General features: G+C 37.7%; 1 protein-coding gene across 2 annotated transcripts in view; it reads right to left on the reverse strand.

Annotated features, from left to right (window-relative positions):
- The window catches only part of ano2a (anoctamin 2a), a 37,940-nt gene that overhangs the window by 15,368 nt on the left and 999 nt on the right, over window positions 1–21,573 (reverse strand). The window contains exons 2-21 of one of the 2 annotated variants that reach the window (XM_084409194.1): window positions 21,203–21,369; window positions 19,490–19,795; window positions 15,964–16,056; window positions 13,724–13,875; window positions 13,571–13,625; window positions 12,534–12,585; window positions 12,367–12,422; window positions 12,204–12,251; window positions 11,943–12,007; window positions 11,003–11,137; window positions 10,445–10,605; window positions 10,251–10,333; window positions 7,738–7,749; window positions 6,914–6,991; window positions 5,878–5,943; window positions 1,701–1,775; window positions 1,419–1,620; window positions 1,187–1,298; window positions 393–450; window positions 206–306 (exon numbers count right to left, since the gene is read on the reverse strand). In XM_084409194.1, the coding sequence (XP_084265320.1) occupies window positions 206–306; window positions 393–450; window positions 1,187–1,298; window positions 1,419–1,620; window positions 1,701–1,775; window positions 5,878–5,943; window positions 6,914–6,991; window positions 7,738–7,749; window positions 10,251–10,333; window positions 10,445–10,605; window positions 11,003–11,137; window positions 11,943–12,007; window positions 12,204–12,251; window positions 12,367–12,422; window positions 12,534–12,585; window positions 13,571–13,625; window positions 13,724–13,875; window positions 15,964–16,056; window positions 19,490–19,795; window positions 21,203–21,369 (2,077 nt within the window). The remainder of the gene's footprint in view (window positions 1–205; window positions 307–392; window positions 451–1,186; window positions 1,299–1,418; window positions 1,621–1,700; window positions 1,776–5,877; window positions 5,944–6,913; window positions 6,992–7,737; window positions 7,750–10,250; window positions 10,334–10,444; window positions 10,606–11,002; window positions 11,138–11,942; window positions 12,008–12,203; window positions 12,252–12,366; window positions 12,423–12,533; window positions 12,586–13,570; window positions 13,626–13,723; window positions 13,876–15,963; window positions 16,057–19,489; window positions 19,796–21,202; window positions 21,370–21,573) is intronic. The other variant, XM_084409195.1, reaches the window with a different exon arrangement.

Consider the following 21,573-nt stretch of genomic DNA (forward strand, 5'->3'; position numbering starts at 1 on the left):
GTCATTTTAAAACCAATACTTCCTCCATTACTCACTGTGCACTGCTTTGGTAATGTTAAACAGTTTTGAGAATCAAAATTTAATTGAACAAGAGAGTTAGGGGCTTCCTTTAATAGACTGGGGGTACTTTAAGGAATCAAAGAAAATTAGCAGAGAGACAACAGAGAAGACTTTGCGTGTGTATACAGTATGTGTGTGCACTTACGGAATGGCAATTTCAAACACATTATTCTGAATAAGCTGCTTCCCCAGCATAATGATTCCCAGCTGAATACACACTTCAATAAGACAGCCACCTGGAGAACACTAGGCAAAAAACACATATACATGCAAATAGTTAGTACATTGTGCTAGAACACTGAAGACAAATATATTGTTGTTTTAATAATTACCTCTTCCATGCGGAAATCCTTAAAGACATAAACATAGTCACCAGGACGGCCGGCAAACCTAAATTAGCACACCAGAGTTATGAGAGATATTGTAAAATATTCACTGTATTAAACTAAGCTAACCCAGAAATTTAGTTAGACACTGATGCCACATAAACTACACAGTGAGAAACTACATCGAAAACTACAACTATTTAGACATACAACACTACATGTAACACACAGACAGCACAAAATACGTTTTTATAGCATTGTAATACGCAGCTGGAAATTTATTAATAAAATATGTTAATATTTTACAAAAATAATTTATAGAAAAAAGCTTTCATTCAAATGCACGACATATGACTCAATTATGTAAAAGAGCACGGAAAATATAGTAAAAAAATCAAACTAGAAAATAGAAGAAAAAAATAGAAAAGTACTCTAGAGTATCTTTTTTTTCTCAAAATGTTTGTGATTTTAGGTTAAAAATGTTTTGCTCATATAAAAATGTTCTTGTGAAAAAAGTGATATATACAATATAAACAACATAAATAACTTTCTCAACAATGCAGTACACAGGACAGACACACAACACTACAGTATACAGTATAAACACACAACACTACAGTGAGACAAACACTACAATATACAATAAACACAGTACTACAGTAAGCGCACAACTACACTGCAACACACTGGACATGATAAACGGTAACAAAGTACATTATAATAATCCAATTATCATAGCTCTCAACAGGAGACAACGTCACAATGGTTTGGGTGGGTATGCTAATGGGATTCCATTTTACCTGCCCTTAAAGAAGGCCACATAGAAGACAGGTGCAAATGAATTCATGCTCTTCAGCAAAAAAGCTTTCAAGATCACATGTTCCTCAAATGTCGATTCAGTCTTTGGAATCTCTGCAAGTTAACATCATTAACATCATATTCATAACAATCATCAGTGTTATTCTTTTTTTAAGTAATTTAAGTCATTTTGTTTTTCTCCAAATTTCATCTTTTTGTCATGTAAACACACACCAAGCTCTGTAATCCAGGCCGCTATAGCGCCGTAGATCTCATCCAGCACCAGAACCACCAGCAAGTTGATGATGACAGCAGTGGTTGTCACGGTAACACGCACATTAGCCTTGGCCTCGTGATCAGGGTTCATTGACATAACAGCAAACACAATGATGCGGTAGAGAATCACTCCGGACACGGCAGAGAACGTGACCCCAACCTGAGAAAACAGATCAATGAGAATTTTGACAATATAAAAACACTAATGTGACGCATGCTCTTTTTAGGAAAGGTACCCACCATAAGGAGAATAGAGGATATGTTGATGCAATATCCTGGCAGCCGGTCAGTCCATGACAAAGACTCTGAGGCAAGCTACAAGAACAACAGCATGTTACTCCATATGCTCACCATATCAGACACATGAATACACTATCTACTGAGAGAAAACAATACATGAATTAAATTTTTTGCCTGATACTGATAAGCAATAATAATTTTATGTTATGTTAATAGCCAATATGATGGCCCATACTATAAATATATACTATTTTGCCCTTTTTTTAACAGAACATCAACAATGTTCACACTAAATCTCTTTCTTCACACTAAATCTCTGCATCAAAACATTATAGTTTACTGTTGAAATAATTGTTAACTGTTTTTGTAAAATCAATAAATAAAAAATAAAATAATGTGTGTGCAAATATATATATATATATATATATATATATATATATACACTCACCTAAAGGATTATTAGGAACACCTGTTTAATTTCTCATTAATGCAATTATCTAATCAACCAATCACATGGCAGTTGCTTCAATGCATTTAGGGGTGTGGTCCTGGTCAAGACAATCTGAATGTCAGAATGGGAAAGAAAGGTGATTTAAGCAATTTTGAGCGTGGCATGGTTGTTGGTGCCAGACGGGCCGGTCTGAGTATTTCACAATCTGTTCAGTTACTGGGATTTTCACGCATAACCATTTCTAGGGTTTACAAAGAATGGTGTGAAAAGGGAAAAACATCCAGTATGCGGCAGTCCTGTGGGCTGTGCCTTGTACCAATGCCTTGTTGATGCTAGAGGTCAGAGGAGAATGGGCCGACTGATTCAAGCTGATAGAAGAGCAACTTTGACTGAAATAACCACTCGTTACAACCGAGGTATGCAGCAAAGCATTTGTGAAGCCACAACACGCACAACCTTGAGGCGGATGGGCTACAACAGCAGAAGGCCCCACCGGGTACCAGTCATCTCCACTACAAATAGGAAAAAGAGGCTACAATTTGCACGAGCTCACCAAAATTGGACAGTTGAAGACTGGAAAAATGTTGCCTGGTCTGATGAGTCTCGATTTCTTTTGTGACATTCAGATGGTAGAGTCAGAATTTGGCGTAAACAGAATGAGAACATGGATCCATCATGCCTTGTTACCACTGTGCAGGCTGGTGGTGGTGGTGTAATGGTGTGGGGGATGTTTTCTTGGCACACTTTAGGCCCCTTAGTGCCAATTGGGCATCGTTTAAATGCCACGGCCTACCTGAGCATTGTTTCTGACCATGTCCATCCCTTTATGACCACCATGTACCCATCCTCTGATGGCTACTTCCAGCAGGATAATGCACCATGTCACAAAGCTTGAATCATTTCAAATTGGTTTCTTGAACATGACAATGAGTTCACTGTACTAAAATGGCCCCCACAGTCACCAGATCTCAACCCAATAGAGCATCTTTGGGATGTGGTGGAACGGGAGCTTCGTGCCCTGGATGTGTATCCCACAAATCTCCATCAACTGCAAGATGCTATCCTATCAATATGGGCCAACATTTCTAAAGAATGCTTTCAGCACCTTGTTGAATCGAAGCCACGTAGAATTAAGGCAGTTCTGAAGGCGAAAGGGGGTCAAACACAGTATTAGTATGGTGTTCCTAATAATCCTTTAGGTGAGTGTATATATATATATATATACACACACACACACACACACATATACATACAGTATATATACACACAGACATATGTATAATATATATATAATAATATATACAGTATACACACACATATATTATGAAAACAAACTTTTATGTTAATGTGATTAATCGCAATTAATCGATTTGACAGCACTAAAATAAACAAAGATGAATAGTTAAATAAAATAGCATATATTGGAAAAAGAAAAAAAAAAACTAAGAAGAATAAAAGCCTGTTCACACCAAGAATGGTAGCAATCACGATAACTATTTTAGCATCCACACCAGTGGTCTGAGCTGCTCTTTACAGCAGAATGGATTCTGAATGGCTGTCAATGTTTTTTTCTGAAAGTGATTCCAATGACATTGTTCCTCTGTGGTGTTACTGTTGTACTGTTTCAATTGTGATGTGGACTTCCCTATTCTCATAGAATTGGAACGATTATTAAAACTGTAGTTATCGTTATCATTGTAGTTCTCATCTGTGTTGTGATAGGGCCTTAAAACTGATTATTATATGGATTTTGCTAATAAAACGCTATTGTTTTCAAAACTCGTTATCAATGTGAAACCTATTTTAAAGTTTGCGTTCTCAGGCCACCAAAACGCAGTTGTCGTGTAAATGAACGGCCAGAACGCATAAAAAGTTTTCTGTTTTCAGTTGAAAACGGTGTTGTGTAAACAGCCCCTAAATTAATAACTAATGGTTTTTACAACGAAAATGAATCAATGCTGAACTTAATTAAATTGGACAATGACTTTCTTCTAGAGCTGCTGTACAGCAAAAACAATCTATAGGGGCTTTCGCACCGGGTAGTTCTAGGACTAATGGTTCCCTTAGGAACATTTTCCTTTTTGCATTCGCACCGCCAGTAGGAACTCTGAAGTGACATAAGACGCGATTGTTATTGTGACTTTTATTTTGACGACACGGCGGACATTTATTTTGACGGCGCTGAGAACACCATAGCCTGAGCACACCGTGCTCGCATTCTCCGTGTTCATTAGTTTACGATCTGTCTAACAGTCCTGTCTAATACGTTATTAGATAGAACTGTTATACATAGAAAGTAGACACTATATGAAAAGGCATTAGCGTATGCTGTGTGGATTATGTCCAGTGTTGCTAGCTGAGGTTGGATTTTCTCCTTCGCGTAAAGGTTAAGAGGCCCACCTATCACTGTTTTCCATCTTCGCAGAGTTAGTTTCTGGAGTAAATATATAGGCTATAATCTGTGTGTTTACACAGCTTTTTTTTTTTTTATGGCGGATGCTGGTGTTTCGCGTGCGTTTCGGCCAATCAGCGAACACTAACGTCACGGAAAGTTCCTATAGTGCTGGTTTAGACCCTACTCTGAAGTAGGAGCTAAACTAGTTCCTCCAAAATGAGTTCCTAGAACTAAAATCGTTCCTAGTTCCTGCTGTGCGAACACGCCAAAAAACGGGTACTTCCGCCAATAGTCCTAGGAACTATGAAAAGGTTCCTCCTGTGCAAAAGCCCCTTTTGTTGCATTGAATTCCTGTGATCACTGTAAATGTGCTTTGAAACCATTCTGTATTGTAAAAAAGCACTATATAAATAAAGGTGACCGGATTTGACTTTAATCACAAAAATATGCTAATATTGACCATTACCAATTTGGCTTCCGATATACAGTGTAGTGACGCTGGCTATATTTAAAAATTAGTTTACAAAATCTACAGCGGTATAGCGGTTTTATGTAACAGAATAGGAAATAGTTTTGGACTTGGAACAAACTCATCATTTAATGTAAGTAAGGGTGATTTGATTGAAGTGCATGCTGAAGTTAATGAACAGCACGGATCCTAACCCCCCTTCCCCCAGACGCACACGCATGAAATCTGAATTAAAACTCTATACTCTCTCAGGTACACGCACATAAACAGTGAACATGTGTCTTTGATTAGAGGAAGGACACCACTCTAACTTGTGTTTTAATCCAGCTCTGACTCTAATCCTGTATAATCTAGTGTGGAATACCCAGAGAGGTAATCTGCTTTGAGTGCCGTGTGTAGTAAGCGTGTACACCCAGAGATAGTGTTTGAGCGCATACGTGTGTTGTGTGTATGCGGCGCGGTCCTGACACTACGCACAAGGGCACAATGACAGTAACAAAAATCCGCAAAATCACATCAAGTGAAATTGCGACCAAACTGCTCATTTCAAATGGGAAAAACAAGGCGCCAACAGTCTTCTCTGTTGGACTGTGTAACTCATTATCGAATTAATTAAATGGCCCGAAAGAAGAAGAAAAAGATAAGAGAGCGCTAATGCGGGGTGAGATAAGGAGAAAGACAGATATGAGCCGGGTGGCCAGGTGGGGTCCGACTGAGGTCAGCGCAGTGACCACTCGATGACTGACAGCTGAGAACTAACTGCATTATCCCTGAAGCCCCGCCTCTTCTGGTTAAGTTGATTAGCTTGCTCTCTCCTAGGCAAACACACAGTAAACTCTCAAATTATCTCCCCCCTCCTCACCGATGACTGCCCTCCTTTAGCATACAGTAGCTTCTCTCTTCCTTTGTCATCTGTTCCTGCGTCCGGCTAGAACACAGAGCAGAGATTAAAAGCACTGCGCACACGCACACTCAGTCTCTCATATCTACTTGGAAATATTTGCGTGGTATTCCAAGTATTTCAGCTCAGTGCATTTTTACGCAATAATTAATTTCAAACAAAAATTCAAGACTTCACCTTGAGATCCTGAATAGTGAATTAGATTAACCAAAACCACACATATATTAAATGCAATGTGTAGAGTATATCTATTGAAATGTGTATCATGATTTCCTAAATAAATCCTAATGGGAATTTAAAGGGAATCAAATGAGATGATTAATTTAAATTATTATACCTATTGGTAAACGTGATTTCACAAAGTACTGTACAACATGTTCCTGGATCAACATCTTTGTTGATCCTGGAACAACATCTTTGTTGATCCTGGAACAACATTCCAATAAACCAATCAGATTTGAGGGACAAGTGTACATTTTATCTCAAAATTAGGCTTACAACAAGGGTTAGATTAGAGTCTAATAAAGGGTTTTCCTCTGATATTAGGGATAAATTATGGTTAGGTTTAGTGGTATAAGGTTAGGTATAAGTTTTTGGACAGGAATGCTGTTCCAGGATAATTCCATTCCAATAGGAATTCTATACAGTTTCTTCAGAATTTTGTCAAGAATCCAATTATTTGTTAAAAAAAAACTTTTTCAGTAATTTTCTATACACTAAAATCAGAGATGATATTCGCATGATATCGGGAATTGTGATTTCCAAGCTTGAAAAAGTATATTATTAAAATCTTAAAGACATGGCGAAATCATGGAAATTTGTTTTATCATGAATATACATTTTTCTATAGTTATACTTTTTGTGGGTACAATCTTTCTAAAATACTTATATACAGTACTTATTAATTTATCATCACAAACAACTTGGAAAGTTATGGGAAAATCATGGATCAATTACAATTAATCGGTCAAAATGTGTGGGAACCTTAATAGTTTACCTCTTCCTTCTTCTTCTTCTTTGCCGCTTTCTCTTGTTTCTTAAGAAGAAAGTCCTCATATGCTGGTCGTAGCTCATTCTGGGATTTAAACACACAAACATGCGTCAAGCTTTGTGATGAAATACTCCAAATCCAACATCAGTTCCTCAGACATGCATAAGCAAAACAGTCTCCATAGAAACAGGATTCACAAACACATACAAATAGAAATAATTATCTTGGTTCTGCATTAAATCACTTTCTTGTCTTGAGGCTAAAGACGCTGATATGGTACAAAAATGCAAGTTCATTAAAAAGCACATAACCCGCAGGGCTTTTCTGGGTAATATGCAAACACACTGCTGTAAACTCAATCTGCTAGACCACCATCCAATACAAGAGTGGTATTTATGTTCAAAACACAATGCATAAGCTGATATATTTATAATATAAAATGTGTTTAAGGTGACGGGTAGCATTTTCAACGTTACAAATAAGGTTGTGATTATCTGGCAAGTACAATGTGGTCAGGATTATGGCACTGAGGTTAATGGTATAAAATCACAGTAAAGGATTCGTTGGCACACAGGTTACTACTAAGTTAATCCACTGTAAATCTCTCCTCCTCTTCCTATGAATTCAGGGTTGATTCATCAAACAGCATCACCACAGACTCAGATGCAAAATTGATCCTCACGCTGCGCAGAAAATTGCAAACCGGAGATGGAGTGATGATGAGGGTGGGGGAAGTGTGATAGACGTGGTGAAAAATATGGTGTGCAATTGAGCATCTCGGGAGCAATATAGAAACAGAGACAGAAAGAAAGAGCAAAAGATAGGTTTACCTCAGCCCTTTCCTATTGGTGAGCATCAAAGCAAAGAAAACATGGAGTTAGACACACATATTTACAGCAGTTAATATGCGGTGTAATTGAACTTCATTATTATTATCCATATTAGCATGATGCTCATGATCTCCATGGTGTCCTGTTGAGAGAGCAGTCCTTCATCCACTCAGAACACAATCTCATTACTCACACATGTCCTATCACACACACATACACACCACCCTCTCCCAGTACACACACACGCTTCAAACTTAATCCGCTCCCAGGTGAACAGTTCAGACCCTCAAGAACAATGAAAGCTTGAATTTTCCTAAAGCTAAATGAAGCCCAGGCCAGAATTGGCTATTATCTAGCATTATGTTTAACAATGCTTTATAAACTGTGTTGCAGTTTATCGCAGTGAATAGTTTTAAAGAGGGCAGCTATTGTAAGCAGTGCAAAAATATGATTACCCCACATTTAAGAGGTGATGCTAGACATGGCATAAACCATGTTGCCTCGAGTGGCTAACTGGTTTTATAAAACTGCACCAAAAGCCATAAGATATAAGACATTAGTTTTCAATAAATATTTTAAAGCAGAACTCGGCAACTCTAGCGAACTCTAGTCACTTCTTCGCTGATTTTCCCTTTTGTTGTCGCATGTTTTCCCCACGAGCTCCCCCTACAGCTGTGGGGGGGCGTATATTTCACAACACGGCCGTAAAAAACTCACTTGCGGCGGCCTCCTCCCCCTCTCTACCGCTGCTCATGTGCGTTTGTTTTGATCGGAGCAAGCCAACTGTATCGTGTGGAGCTATGTCTACCGAGGTGGGTAATCTGGTAATACATCATACATGCGTGTGTGTTTATGTCGAATTGCCGTAAAGCAATTCGTGTTTCGCGCTCGTTCTCGTTTCTCACGAGACTTCCAATTTCTATCTTGTCGGGGACGGTAGTCCCCAAGTTGCAAGGTTGGTTTTCCGCCTGGGAACGCTGGGGGGAGCGGGGAAAGTCACCAATATCACCAGAACAGGTTGTTTAACCATCCAAATGATTTCTAGACAGTTTTATTAAGTTAAAAAAGTTATCAAGTTCTGCTTTAAGACCCCATGGAATCCAATGCGCTTTTAGCGCATGTGTGTTATCTTTGAGGATGATGTTATCTGTATGCTTATGATGCTCATCTCTGTAAAAAATGGTGACAAAATTCACTTTTAGCAAATACAGAACCATTCAAAAGTTTGGGCTCAGTAAGATAAAAAAAAAAATAATACTTCTATTCAGCAAGGATGGATTAAATTGATCAAAAATGACAGCAAAGACTTACAATGTTACAAAAAAATAAATACTGTTCTTTTGAACTTTCTATTTATCAAAGATGCATCATGGTTTCCACTAAAATATTAAAGGGATGGTTCGGAGTAAAATCCTTTGCACCATGACCTCGAGCCAAACACCCCCTCAGAAGCCTTTTTTCCCTTGGTTGAACATTATTAAAGTTAGAGCTTATTTAGAGAAATTAGCCGGATGGCTTAGTGCAGGCGCTAATGGATCCTATGATGTATCTCGTAAATTACCCCACTAATAATGCCGGAATGGTACCAAACTTATACAGTAGTACAAATAGGTTCTGTACTCATAAAACGAGGCATTGGAAAGTTTGTAAGTACATCAGGAGTTTATTTAAATAACACTTTCCTGACGGCTCATGCTACTGCTAACCTGGACGTCGAGGTCACTTCAGTGGTTTGGGAAAAGCCCGTAAAAGTCCTGGCAGAAAGCGATGCATAAGGATGTAGTGTAACGATGCCCAGTTCCAGGAATGCACTAATATTTTGTTGGTAGTACCAGTTTGCAACAATTATTAGTTAACACTAAGTTGTTAACACTTCGGACAAAATAATAATTCATCGTTACACTACATCCTGTTTGGCTCGAGGTCATGGAGCAAAGGACCCTAGGTTGATTTTAAGCAACTGTTTACAAATACAATAATCAGAATAATTGATAATAATCAGAAATGTTTCTTGAGCATTAAATCCGCATTTTAGAATGATTTCTGAAGGATCGTGTGACACTGAAGACTGGAGTAATGATGCTGAAAATTCAGCTTTGTGTCACAGGAATAAATTACATTTTTAAGTGTATTCAATACTGTAATTTTAAATTGTAACATTATTTCAAAATATTACTGTTTTTACTGTATTTTTGATCAAATAAATGCGGCCTTGGTGAGCATTAGAGACTTCTGTCAAAAACATTTTATAAAATCTTATCAGCCCCAAACTTTTGAATGTTAGTGTCTTTCTCTTCTAGGAAACCCAAGTAAAAATACTGACACATTGTGCACAAAACATTTTTGTATAGTAAAATACTCTCTAGAATGAGAATTCCCTGCATCCAACTAGTAGCAAGTAGCAAAAGTTTGCTCATGGCTGTGACTTAACTTGAAGCCTATTGACATAGATATTCTGTGGCTTTAAGGTGATCATGTTTCTAGATTTCTAAAATGCTTTGGATTTTACTCACCTCATCATCTTCCATGCCGGTAAGATCCCAGCTGTGCTGTAGACATCGCTGCCTCCTCTTCCAGTGTTCTAGAAACACTGCCGCTAAACACACACGCACAATTATCAATTCCTCTTTAAACCATCATTTTTCTTCTCAATATATTATAAATGTACAGTAAACACATTTTATCATCAAATGTATACAGCTCATACCCCAGAGTGACATAAAGATGGCAAAGCCCATGGTGGCGTGGTTATCAAACAGATAGCTGGCACGTGCAGTACTGCAGATACTGCTCAGCTGCCAGTAATCACACACACGATCACATAGAGGACACATGGTAAAATTAAGATGCTCATCGCACATCTCTTGACTGAAAGAGAGAGAGAGAGAAATGATTGATTATATAATAAAATTCACTGAAATGCATGAACATCGATTTTCTTAGAAAATGGTTCTCTTTTTAAAAAAACACGTGTGCTTCACGAATTTCAGAAAATGAAACATCCCCACAAGGAAAAAGGTTTCATAAAGCAAATAAATCATTCTAATTCAAATGTAAATATTCCAAAATACATATTTTAGAGTTAGGCTAGTTTAGATTTCAATAGTAAGCCTCCACAAAGAAAATGACTTAATAGACACTCTAAATAAAGTCTTACTGAAAATCTGTGAGTGTTTGATTTAGGGTTCGGGGATGAAAAATGTTGTATTTGTCCATTAAAAAAGCCCCCACCATGATAGAGAAGCAAACATGTGAGTGTGTTTACCTGGGCACATTGGTGTCTACGGTGAGGCATCCGTACAGGAATACTGCGACTCCTAAAGCTGAGGCAGGAATCAGCAGCTGTGTGTACACTCCTAACCAGGCAAAATACAGGCCAATCTTCTCTCCAAAGTACTTCCTGTTGAAGACATGTAAATGGTTTCAAAACTATCACAAAAAAGATAAACAACCACTGAACACCAACACATACAAGCTGTTTTCCAAAAACGACTGCATGGAATGTGAACCTACAGAGATCGAATGCCATTCACAAAGTTTTACACATCCTCCGAAAACAAGATAACATGACCGTGCTTATTGCGTTTCGTCTGGTCGCTCTGAGGCGCAACGAATTTATGATTTATACGAAAAAATACCCACAGTGGATTCTCCTATTGCAACAACTTACATTTTTCTTAGTGATATTTGGCACCAGTTTATCAGTAGTGAAGATTTGGTTCTCTTCGTCTCGCTGGATGGAAACGGTGTTTTATTCACAATTTATTCAGGCGATATTCCAATTTTGTGCATAAGTTAAATTCGGCAACTTTGGATGGAAACATAACTAATGTCTCAATGGGAAATAAACCCCTGAATGGCATACTAATGGTAGTCAATGAACAATAAAATGGGTTAAGAGAAAGTATTTTAACATAAAAAAAAAATCTTACATACTTCACTTTTAAGTAGGCATTTTGGGATAGGCAATGGGATTTTTTTTCAGGTGTTTTATCACCTGCCAGGTGAAAGTCTTAAAAGATACTGAAAAGTGACACATCTCTCCTTAACAAGCCATATGCTTTGAGGTAGAACTATTTATAGCAGTCCGCAAAAATACACACATATGACAGTTCTCATTAAGGAAAATCTGTCAATAACCATCTGTGCACTGAATAAAATCTTTCACAGAACCAGCTGTTAGTGAAGTATATAATTTCTGATACCTGATAAGGTCCATTGGCTGATATTTGTAGAAAGCTCCATAATTGGCCCATTCCTCATGCAACATCTGCAATACACACAAATATCACTCTGTTATATTAACTGTTCAGCTTTTGTATTACAAAAACAATTATTCTTTGCATCTTCTTAGAGACCCACACACACGTCTTACGAGAATAAGCGGCTTGCTGCTGTTTTATCAATCAAAACAAAGCTAATAAATGTGACACAGCCATCCAATCAGAGCAGGCTGCAGGTCTCACCTGTCTGTCGTTGCGATGCTCTCTATCTTCTGAGCTGTCAAAGTCTCCCTGCAGCAATGACAACACACACAGAGCTCTACCCAAACCTCATCACACATATACACTGAACTAACAGACAATTACATATCAGCTTCACCCAAACTAGGTAAAATGCAACACTTACATCATGTAGAGGGAAGGCAGAATCATAAACCCCTTTGGCTAGCAAAGACGAAATGCCTGAGACAGAAATGAGAGAGAATTTGACTATCTGTAGTAAAAAATATTTAATGAAACAAACTAAATGTCAGTAAAACAATCCAGTTTAAAATAGTATAGTTAGGAACATACCCATTGTTTGACAGGTCTGTGAGCAGGCTGTGCGCCTCAGAATTTCATAAACCTGCGAGAGAGCGTGGACACAACACAAAATACACCATCGTTCAAAAATCAGGTCTGTAAGAAGTTTTAATATTTTTGAAAAAGGTCTCTTCTTCTCATCAAGGCTGCACTTATTTGATCAAAATACAGTAAAAACAGTAATATTGTGAAATATTAATACAATCTAAAATTGAATATATTTTAAAATGTAATTTATTCCTCTGATGGCATGATCCTTCAGATATTATTCTAATATTCTATTTAAGAAACAGATATTTAAAACAGTTGTGGTGCTTAATATATTTTTCAAAACTTTGACAAATTTGTTTTCAGGGTTCTTTGAATAGAAAGTTCAAAAGAGCAGCATTTATTAGAAATGGACAACTTTAGAAATATTATAAATGTCTTTACTGTCACTTTTGATCAATTTAATGCATCCCCAAAAGTATTAATTTCTTCTTCTTCTTTTTTTAAACGTGACCCCAAACTTTTGAATGAGAGTGTACATTAAAATCTAACAAAGAATTGTAAACATACATTAATGCAATAGTTAACCCAGAAAATTAAAGTCCAATTTTGACCTATCATGGCTACTCTTTTAATATAATGAAAGTGAATGAGGATTTGACCAAAAATAACCATAAAATGGCCACACTTAACCAGTTAAGTTATTAACTGAATATTCAGCTTAGTTCTCTCATGTGAGTCCATGAGCAAATGTCTAATTCATGAATAAATTGTTCTTTTCAGTAAATCAGCTCACAAAACTGGTCTGAATGATTAATTGAGATCACTGATATACATTTGTATACGTAGACAATTGCTATAGTTTTATGATACTTTTATGGTGCTTTTCTATCATTTTTTAAGCTTGAAAGCTCCAGTCCACAATTCTTGCAACTGTACAGGGAGAAAAATGGATCATTCAAAATGTCTCCCTTTGTGTGTTTGGAATGGCATGATGGTGAGTAAATGACATAATTAAAAATGTTGCGTTTGATACTCACAATCCGACCTCGGACTGCATTGCTGAACAAGCTGTTTTTTGACTTTATATCAAATCTGCAAAATAAAAGGAAAATAATTAGGCCAATTCAGGGTTTGCCTATTGTAAATGCGCTTTTATGATAATCTGGCTGTCTGCAAGCGCTGGCACTCACAGGTGTAGCTTGTCTCTGCTGAACGGCTGGGATAGGACACGTGCGCGTGGGTTCTGGGGCTCTGGTACGCCCGGCTGGAACGGCTGATTGATCTTCGCCCAAACCGAGCTTATTACGCCCATGAGCCCCGTCTTCTCTTTCAGCTGATACGTCTGAAAAAACAAGCATAAGGGAACTGAAATGAAAGAGAGATTAATCCATTTATATCCAGAGCTAAAGACAGACGAGACACACTAAGAGTTGAGACCAGGGTCAGACGACGTGACACCACAAGTGCAGAGTGGGAATATCTCGTTTTGAAGGCAAACAGAAGCACGTGTATGATGCGGGTCCATATGTTTCAACAGCTAATCCACCATTATCAGATTATATCATTCAATACAACTCACAACCTCAAAGGACAAATCATTCTTTCAGGATGAAAGCCAAATCTAAATGTATGGGGAAACACAACGCTAACAATCGTATTAGTATGCGACCTATATGACAAATGTCCCTTGCAGGAATTTGAAAACATTTGACAAGTAATCGGCTTGTTGACTGTGTAATCAGATAACATTTTTTTTCTCTGCAGTGTTCAGACTTTGAGAATTGACTTTTGGCATTACAGCTGCTCTTAGACCGGGCCAACCCGGAGCACTTACAAAGACGATCATGGAGCCAAAGCTCTTAACCTGAAAAAACATGACACTCTTGGGCTGTGCCAGTGTCTATAGTTGGGGTGACTGTGGAGTCTGTACAGCTCGGATTGACAAACCAGTGAAACTCATAGGGAAGAGAACTGTTTCCTAATATTGACATTAGCTTATTTGTCAATGCAATATGTAGTAAAATATCAAGTCATATAAATTATACATGCATGTATACATATGTATATGTAACATACATTTGGTTTTTCAGATTTGCTCTGATGGCAACTGTTTGGTGTTCAACACCTTTACGTTCACAAATGCAATGTGAAACATTCTAACACTGGAAGTGACCAAGCATTGCAGCATGACTGCTTGAATCTGTCAGAACAACAGGCAGATCAGCAGTTAGCTAGAAGCGAGATTTCAGCAACAGTATAATGGTCAAATTTCATATTCTACTTTATTTTCAATATATTGGTTTAAACAAACACTGCATATATTAAAATAGCACAATCATTTTACATTCATAATTAGAAACAAAAGATGATTTAAATAAGTCAGTGGAGGCATCATGAACTGGCTTTAATTAAATATATAAATACATTTGTAATCATCAATTCATGATATTTGTGAATAAATACACTACTGTTCAAAGGTTTGGGGTTGGTAAATAAATTAAAAAAAATTTTTTTTTTGAAAGTTCTCTTAAGCTCACCAAGGCTGCATTTATTTTGATCAAAAATACAGTAAAAACAGCAATATTGTGAAATATTACGATTGTAAAAAACTGTTTTCTGATTGTATATATATATATATATATTACAAAATTTCATTGATTCCTTTGATGGCAAAGCTGAGTTTTCAGCATCATTACTCCAGTCTTCAATGATTTCTGAAGGATCATGTGCCATTCTAATATGCTGATTTGCTGATTGTCAATTTTGAAATGGTTGTGCAGATTAATATTTTTGTGCAAACTATGACACCTATTTTCAGGATTCTTTGATGAATGGAAAGTTTAAAAGAACAGAATTTAACAAATATTATAAATGTCTTTTCTGTAAATTTGTATCAATTTAATTCTTCCTTGCTGAACAACGGTATTTAAACTGATCCCAAACTTTGGAACACTGGTGTAATTTATCTACAATGGATTGGGAAAATAAAGTGGCTAGAATAGCTTTGTGGTGTGACAATAATAGGATCTGTCCTGTCGACTGATGGACCGGGAGCCACCAGTATAGACAGATTTGTTCATTATAATGGGATCTTTTAGGTTTTGATTGTGTCACAATTCAGCAATCAGATCTATTGTACACATGGTTTAATTAATCTTACAAAGATCAATACACTAGCAAAGTAAGGTTGTGGGTTTAAATTACCAGAGAACACATATAAGTTATATTGGATAAAAGGTTCTGTCAAATGCATGCATATAAATTGTGTATCGATACATGTTTTCTGTGGGCCTGTTTGAGAGACATTTCAGACTCAAACTTAGAGCTTTATAAGTGTCACAAATTATACATTACACACGGCATCACAGCTTTATACTTTATTCTCAAATACAGCTTTTTTTCCCCTTTAGAATGCTTCATAGTGACTGACCTTTTTAGTGGGCACTCTGATCTTAAGAAGTTCTGCCTCACGACTGAGAACAGACCAGGGAACATGAAGACGAGTAAATCGGACTGTCCTCATCTTGAAAGAAAACGAAAGAAAGAAACGGCATATGTTTAAAGAGTAAAGCACCATTGATTATGCAGTTCATGTCATTTTGGTTTGCAGGATGCAACTGAAAATTTAGTTCTAGATAAGGTGATTTAGCAGTCTTGATTAACACAAGCAGGGGTGCAAACACACACACACACACACACACACACACAGAGAGTCTATAAGAAGCAGCTGTTGCTAAAATGGTCTTATTCAGCGTGGATGAGTGACACAGACACACGCACACACAGACACATCAAACACAAACACCTCTGGCAATGAGGATCAACCATAATCTGCCTTTGGGATGGAGACAGCAGCACTCAAAGTTAATCCACACACACAACACAAATGATCTACCACATCACACCAGCAACAATCAAACATACACCCACGTCACAGCTTTCACTCAGGATTTCGCTCTCATCAATCGATCTTTATGCTAAAATGAACCCTGGGGCAATTATTAGTTCTATACAGACATAAAACATAAGAATATGCCTTTGCAGCTTAGAATTTATAATAGTTAGTTAAGCAATAAGCAACATACAAAAATCACTTGCAACTATATGCACTTGCATGGTATTATTTGTTGTTTTGAATTTCATTTATGCTGATTATAACAATGTGTTTAGGCAGATGATTTTCATTATATTATTTATTATTATCATCATCATGGAAATAAAAACCAAAATAAGAATGGTCCTAAAATGGGCTTTATTTTCTTTATGCAAAATATATATATATATATCTCACAATATATATCCGGACATTTCTTCCTAAAAATTCACCCATATAGCATGTAGTGTGTTTTTAAGGTGTACTCAAACCTGCATAATAACAATAAGAACTATATTTGGATTCATGAGGGCATTTCCTCAGTATAAGCTAGTTTTGTGGGAAAAAGCTGCATGAGTCAACCAATCTACTCCTATTTAGAAATACTAAGCTCTCCCTGCTTCAACTTGGGAAAATCCATGATGCGGGGGGAACCAATCATCACTTTTGACAACCACATTTGTCTCTTTTGCAAATATCTTGCCTGGGGGCTACTGCTGCAGCGCTGCAGGAAAGCAAAAAAAAAGCTTTTTGGCAGCTGTTAACTAGTATTAGAATATGCTGCATTGCTTGAAAATGAAAACTAGCTCCCTCTCAAAACAAGATAGACTTTTCTTAGTGTGGGAGGGTTTGGGGTTTTCTAAACTGGGTCTCCTCTTCTTAAGTTCCAAGGTCACCTTGGGAATCTTTTGATTGTGCTCATTCTGTTAGTATTGCACTCAAAACTGAGCTCATCCCTGATTATTCATGGCTCAACACATGAGATGATGATATAGTAATATGTTTGCCAGGAAACCGATATAGATGCATGCATGGCCGGACAAGAACACACACAGGCTATGTTCGGAATAGCACACTACTATGCTACTATTTTGCAATCTGCATATTGTCTGGCCTATTATGTTTGTAAAAACATACCAAATCCCATAATACACTTCAACTTCCATAACCATATGATGAATAAACTGCAAGTAACTGCATGATTTTACCTTTTTCTTGACTTATTTGATCAGAGTATTAATTGAATTTTAAGACATTTTATACAAGATGGATTTCTAAATGATAATTAGATACCACTAGTGAAATTACTGTACATACACTACTGTTCAAAAGTTTAGGATCAGCAATTTTTTAAATTAGAAATTAAGAAATGAACGAAAAAAAATAATTCAACAAGGACGCATTAAATTGATCAAAAGTGACAGTAACGACATTTAAAATGTAAAGACATTCATAATTTATAATTTAGATTACAAAGAAATGCTGTTCTTTTGAAATCCAATTAGCATTTTAAAACGATTTCTGAAGGTTTGTGTGACTGAATAAATGATCACAGGCATAAATATATAGGCATTCTTAAATATATGGTTGTTTTAATTATAATTTTAATTATATATATTAAATTATATATATATATATATACACTCACCTAAAGGATTATTAGGAACACCATACTAATACTGTGTTTGACCCCCTTTCGCCTTCAGAACTGCCTTAATTCTACGTGGCATTGATTCAACAAGGTGCTGAAAGCATTCTTAAGAAATGTTGGCCCATATTGTTAGGATAGCATCTTGCAGTTGATGGAGATTTGTGGGATGCACATCCAGGGCACGAAGCTCCCGTTCCACCACATCCCAAAGATGCTCTATTGGGTTGAGATCTGGTGACTGTGGGGGCCATTTTAGTACAGTGAACTCATTGTCATGTTCAAGAAACCAATTTGAAATGATTCGAGCTTTGTGACATGGTGCATTATCCTGCTGGAAGTAGCCATCAGAGGATGGGTACATGGTGGTCATAAAGGGATGGACATGATCAGAAACAATGCTCAGGTAGGCCGTGGCATTTAAACGATGCCCAATTGGCACTAAGGGGCCTAAAGTGTGCCAAGAAAACATCCCCCACACCATTACACCACCACCACCAGCCTGCACAGTGGTAACAAGGCATGATGGATCCATGTTCTCATTCTGTTTATGCCAAATTCTGACTCTACCATCTGAATGTCTCAACAGAAATCGAGACTCATCAGACCAGGCAACATTTTTCCAGTCTTCAACTGTCCAATTTTGGTGAGCTCGTGCAAATTGTAGCCTCTTTTTCCTATTTGTAGTGGAGATGAGTGGTACCCGGTGGGGTCTTCTGCTGTTGTAGCCCATCCGCCTCAAGGTTGTGCGTGTTGTGGCTTCACAAATGCTTTGCTGCATACCTCGGTTGTAACGAGTGGTTATTTCAGTCAAAGTGGCTCTTCTATCAGCTTGAATCAGTCGGCCCATTCTCCTCTGACCTCTAGCATCAACAAGGCATTTTCGCCCACAGGACTGCCGCATACTGGATGTTTTTCCCTTTTCACACCATTCTTTGTAAACCCTAGAAATGGTTGTGCGTGAAAATCCCAGTAACTGAGCAGATTGTGAAATACTCAGACCGGCCCGTCTGGCACCAACAACCATGCCACGCTCAAAATTGCTTAAATCACCTTTCTTTCCCATTCTGACATTCAGTTTGGAGTTCAGGAGATTGTCTTGACCAGGACCACACCCCTAAATGCATTGAAGCAACCGCCATGTGATTGGTTGATTAGATAATTGCATTAATGAGAAATTGAACAGGTGTTCCTAATAATCCTTTAGGTGAGTGTATATTAATTAATTATATAGTAACACAATATTACTGTTTTTGCTGCATATTTGCATCTAGTGAGATCATATGACAAAATTGTAGCATATTCTACAGTTTTAAATGTTGCATAATGCATTCTGTTTCACATATTATTTAGGAATTAAACATAGTAGGCAGTATACTGTGTAGTATGCAGTATGCTAGTATTCCATTCTGAACATAACCCATACACACAAACCTCTTTGTCATGTTCAATCTCCAAGCCTTCCTCCTGAAGTCCTCTTTCAAATTCCTCCCTGATTTGATCTTTTAGTCCATCGGCGGGTTCCGTCCCGAGCCCCTCCTCCAGCACCACCTCCGAAATATCGCCCTTCGTACTCCTGCGCGAAGGGGTGGGGCTTTGAGACGGCACGTTACCGTTAGAAACAACAGAAAGGCGGTGTTGGAGCTGACGTCTCTTGCAGTGATATACAAGAACGTAGTCCACTCTCCTGTGACCATCTGCAAAACACAGCCCTCCACCTGGACCGGGGCCTGGCTCCACCTGAAAACACACAACAGCATCTCAGTGACATCTAGACACATCTGCATAGCTCTACAGAGAAAGGCAGTGCATTACAGATTCTTGGAGATCTCTTAAAGCTGCATAGCGTATAGTTGGCAGTTTCAGCTAAAAACTGAGGATCTGGGTCATCCACTGATTGGCTGGTAGTTCAAAGCAGTTGGAAGTTTCCTCTCATGCTCACGTTTGATTAGAATTCTGCTTTTGAGGAAGGTGCATAACTAGGACGGTCCCTGAATGGATAAGTGCGTCAGCTGAAATTGCCAATTGTGGTTTTCATAATGTTCTCTCGACACGACAGAAACATCCCCAGAAATATTATGTTCAAAATATATAAGATAATATATTTTCCCTAAAGTGAAAAGGAAATAATAGAACTTATAAAACGTATATTTTCGAAAAGCTTTTGAGGTTTGTTTTTTTACATTGTGAGATTGACTTGCAGAAGTTTTGTCTTCAATGTGATACAATGAAAACACATTGCAAATGAAGCATGTTGAGATCTTGGGAAGTGCTTTCCTTCACTGGTGAATGGATTCTGGAATCTAACAGTAACTGTCCAGTATTTACATGAGTTTTTCAATGGCTCATGCCGATATCTAGAGATCTTTACCTGTGGGTCCAACAATCTTTGTGTGACCCGCCAACAACTGAAATTCATTTTCTTAAGACACCTTAAAGGGTAAGTTCACCACAATGAAAATTATCCCATTATTTACTCACCCTCAAGCCGTCATAGGTGTATATGACTTCCTTCTTTCAGCCAAACACAATCGGTGAATGGTACCATTTTTTTGAAGCCTAAAAAAGTGCATCCATCCATCCTAAAAGTAATCCATACAGCTCCAGGGGGTTAATAACGGCCTTCTGAAGCAAAGCGATGCATTTTTGTAAGAAAAATATCCATATTTACAACTGTAATCACTGGCTCCCGGTAACGGCGGCTGTACACGAGTCTAGTTCCGATGGAAGAGTGACCACTAACCCGAAGCATAACGTATTGACGAACGCGGAAGTGCAGAGGATAGAGCAAAACAAAACACCGGTCAAGAATTAGAAGTCTAAAATTAGAATTTTTAAAAAGAAATGTCGGAGGATTTCTATATAAGAGAAGAGGAGCTTGAGTTTGTGGCCCAGCCCTATTTAACTGGAAGCTAGTGATTACAGTATATGAAGTTAGAATTATGGATGTTTTTCTTTCACTTTAGAAGGCCTTTATTAACCCCTGGAGCCATATACTGTAGATTACTTTTATGATGGATGGATGCGCTTATTTGGCCTTCAAAATTTTTAAAAATTCTCTGATTGTGTAAAAGAGATGAATGCCTGTCTATGATAATAAACAACATTTCATGATAATTCCTGCATTAGACAACAGAATCCACACACCGTGTCCTCAGCAATGTCGTTGGCATCATGCCCGCTGCTTGCCATGCCCTGCTGGCCCAGTTCAGAGATATCTCGGGCAAGACAGCGGAGTTTCTCGCTCTGCATTGAAGAGGGCTCACTTCTCATGGCAGAAACACGCATGCGCTCGGGAGCCCCATTCCAATTTTCTGTTAGAGAAAGAGATATTCACAAGTTAGGTTTTAATGTTTAGTAATATCTTGCTAAAATTATTGTATATTGCTATTTTAAATCTTTTCTTTAGCTCTTTGCTTTGACAATATTGCATGCAAGACAATCATGCCAATAAATAGACTGAAACTGAAATGGAACTGAGAGAGAGAGAGAGAGAGAGAGAGAGAGAGAGAGAGAGC

This window comes from Rutilus rutilus (genome assembly GCF_951802725.1).
Source record: "Rutilus rutilus genome assembly, chromosome: 5".
Classification (NCBI taxonomy): Eukaryota; Metazoa; Chordata; class Actinopteri; order Cypriniformes; family Leuciscidae; genus Rutilus; species Rutilus rutilus.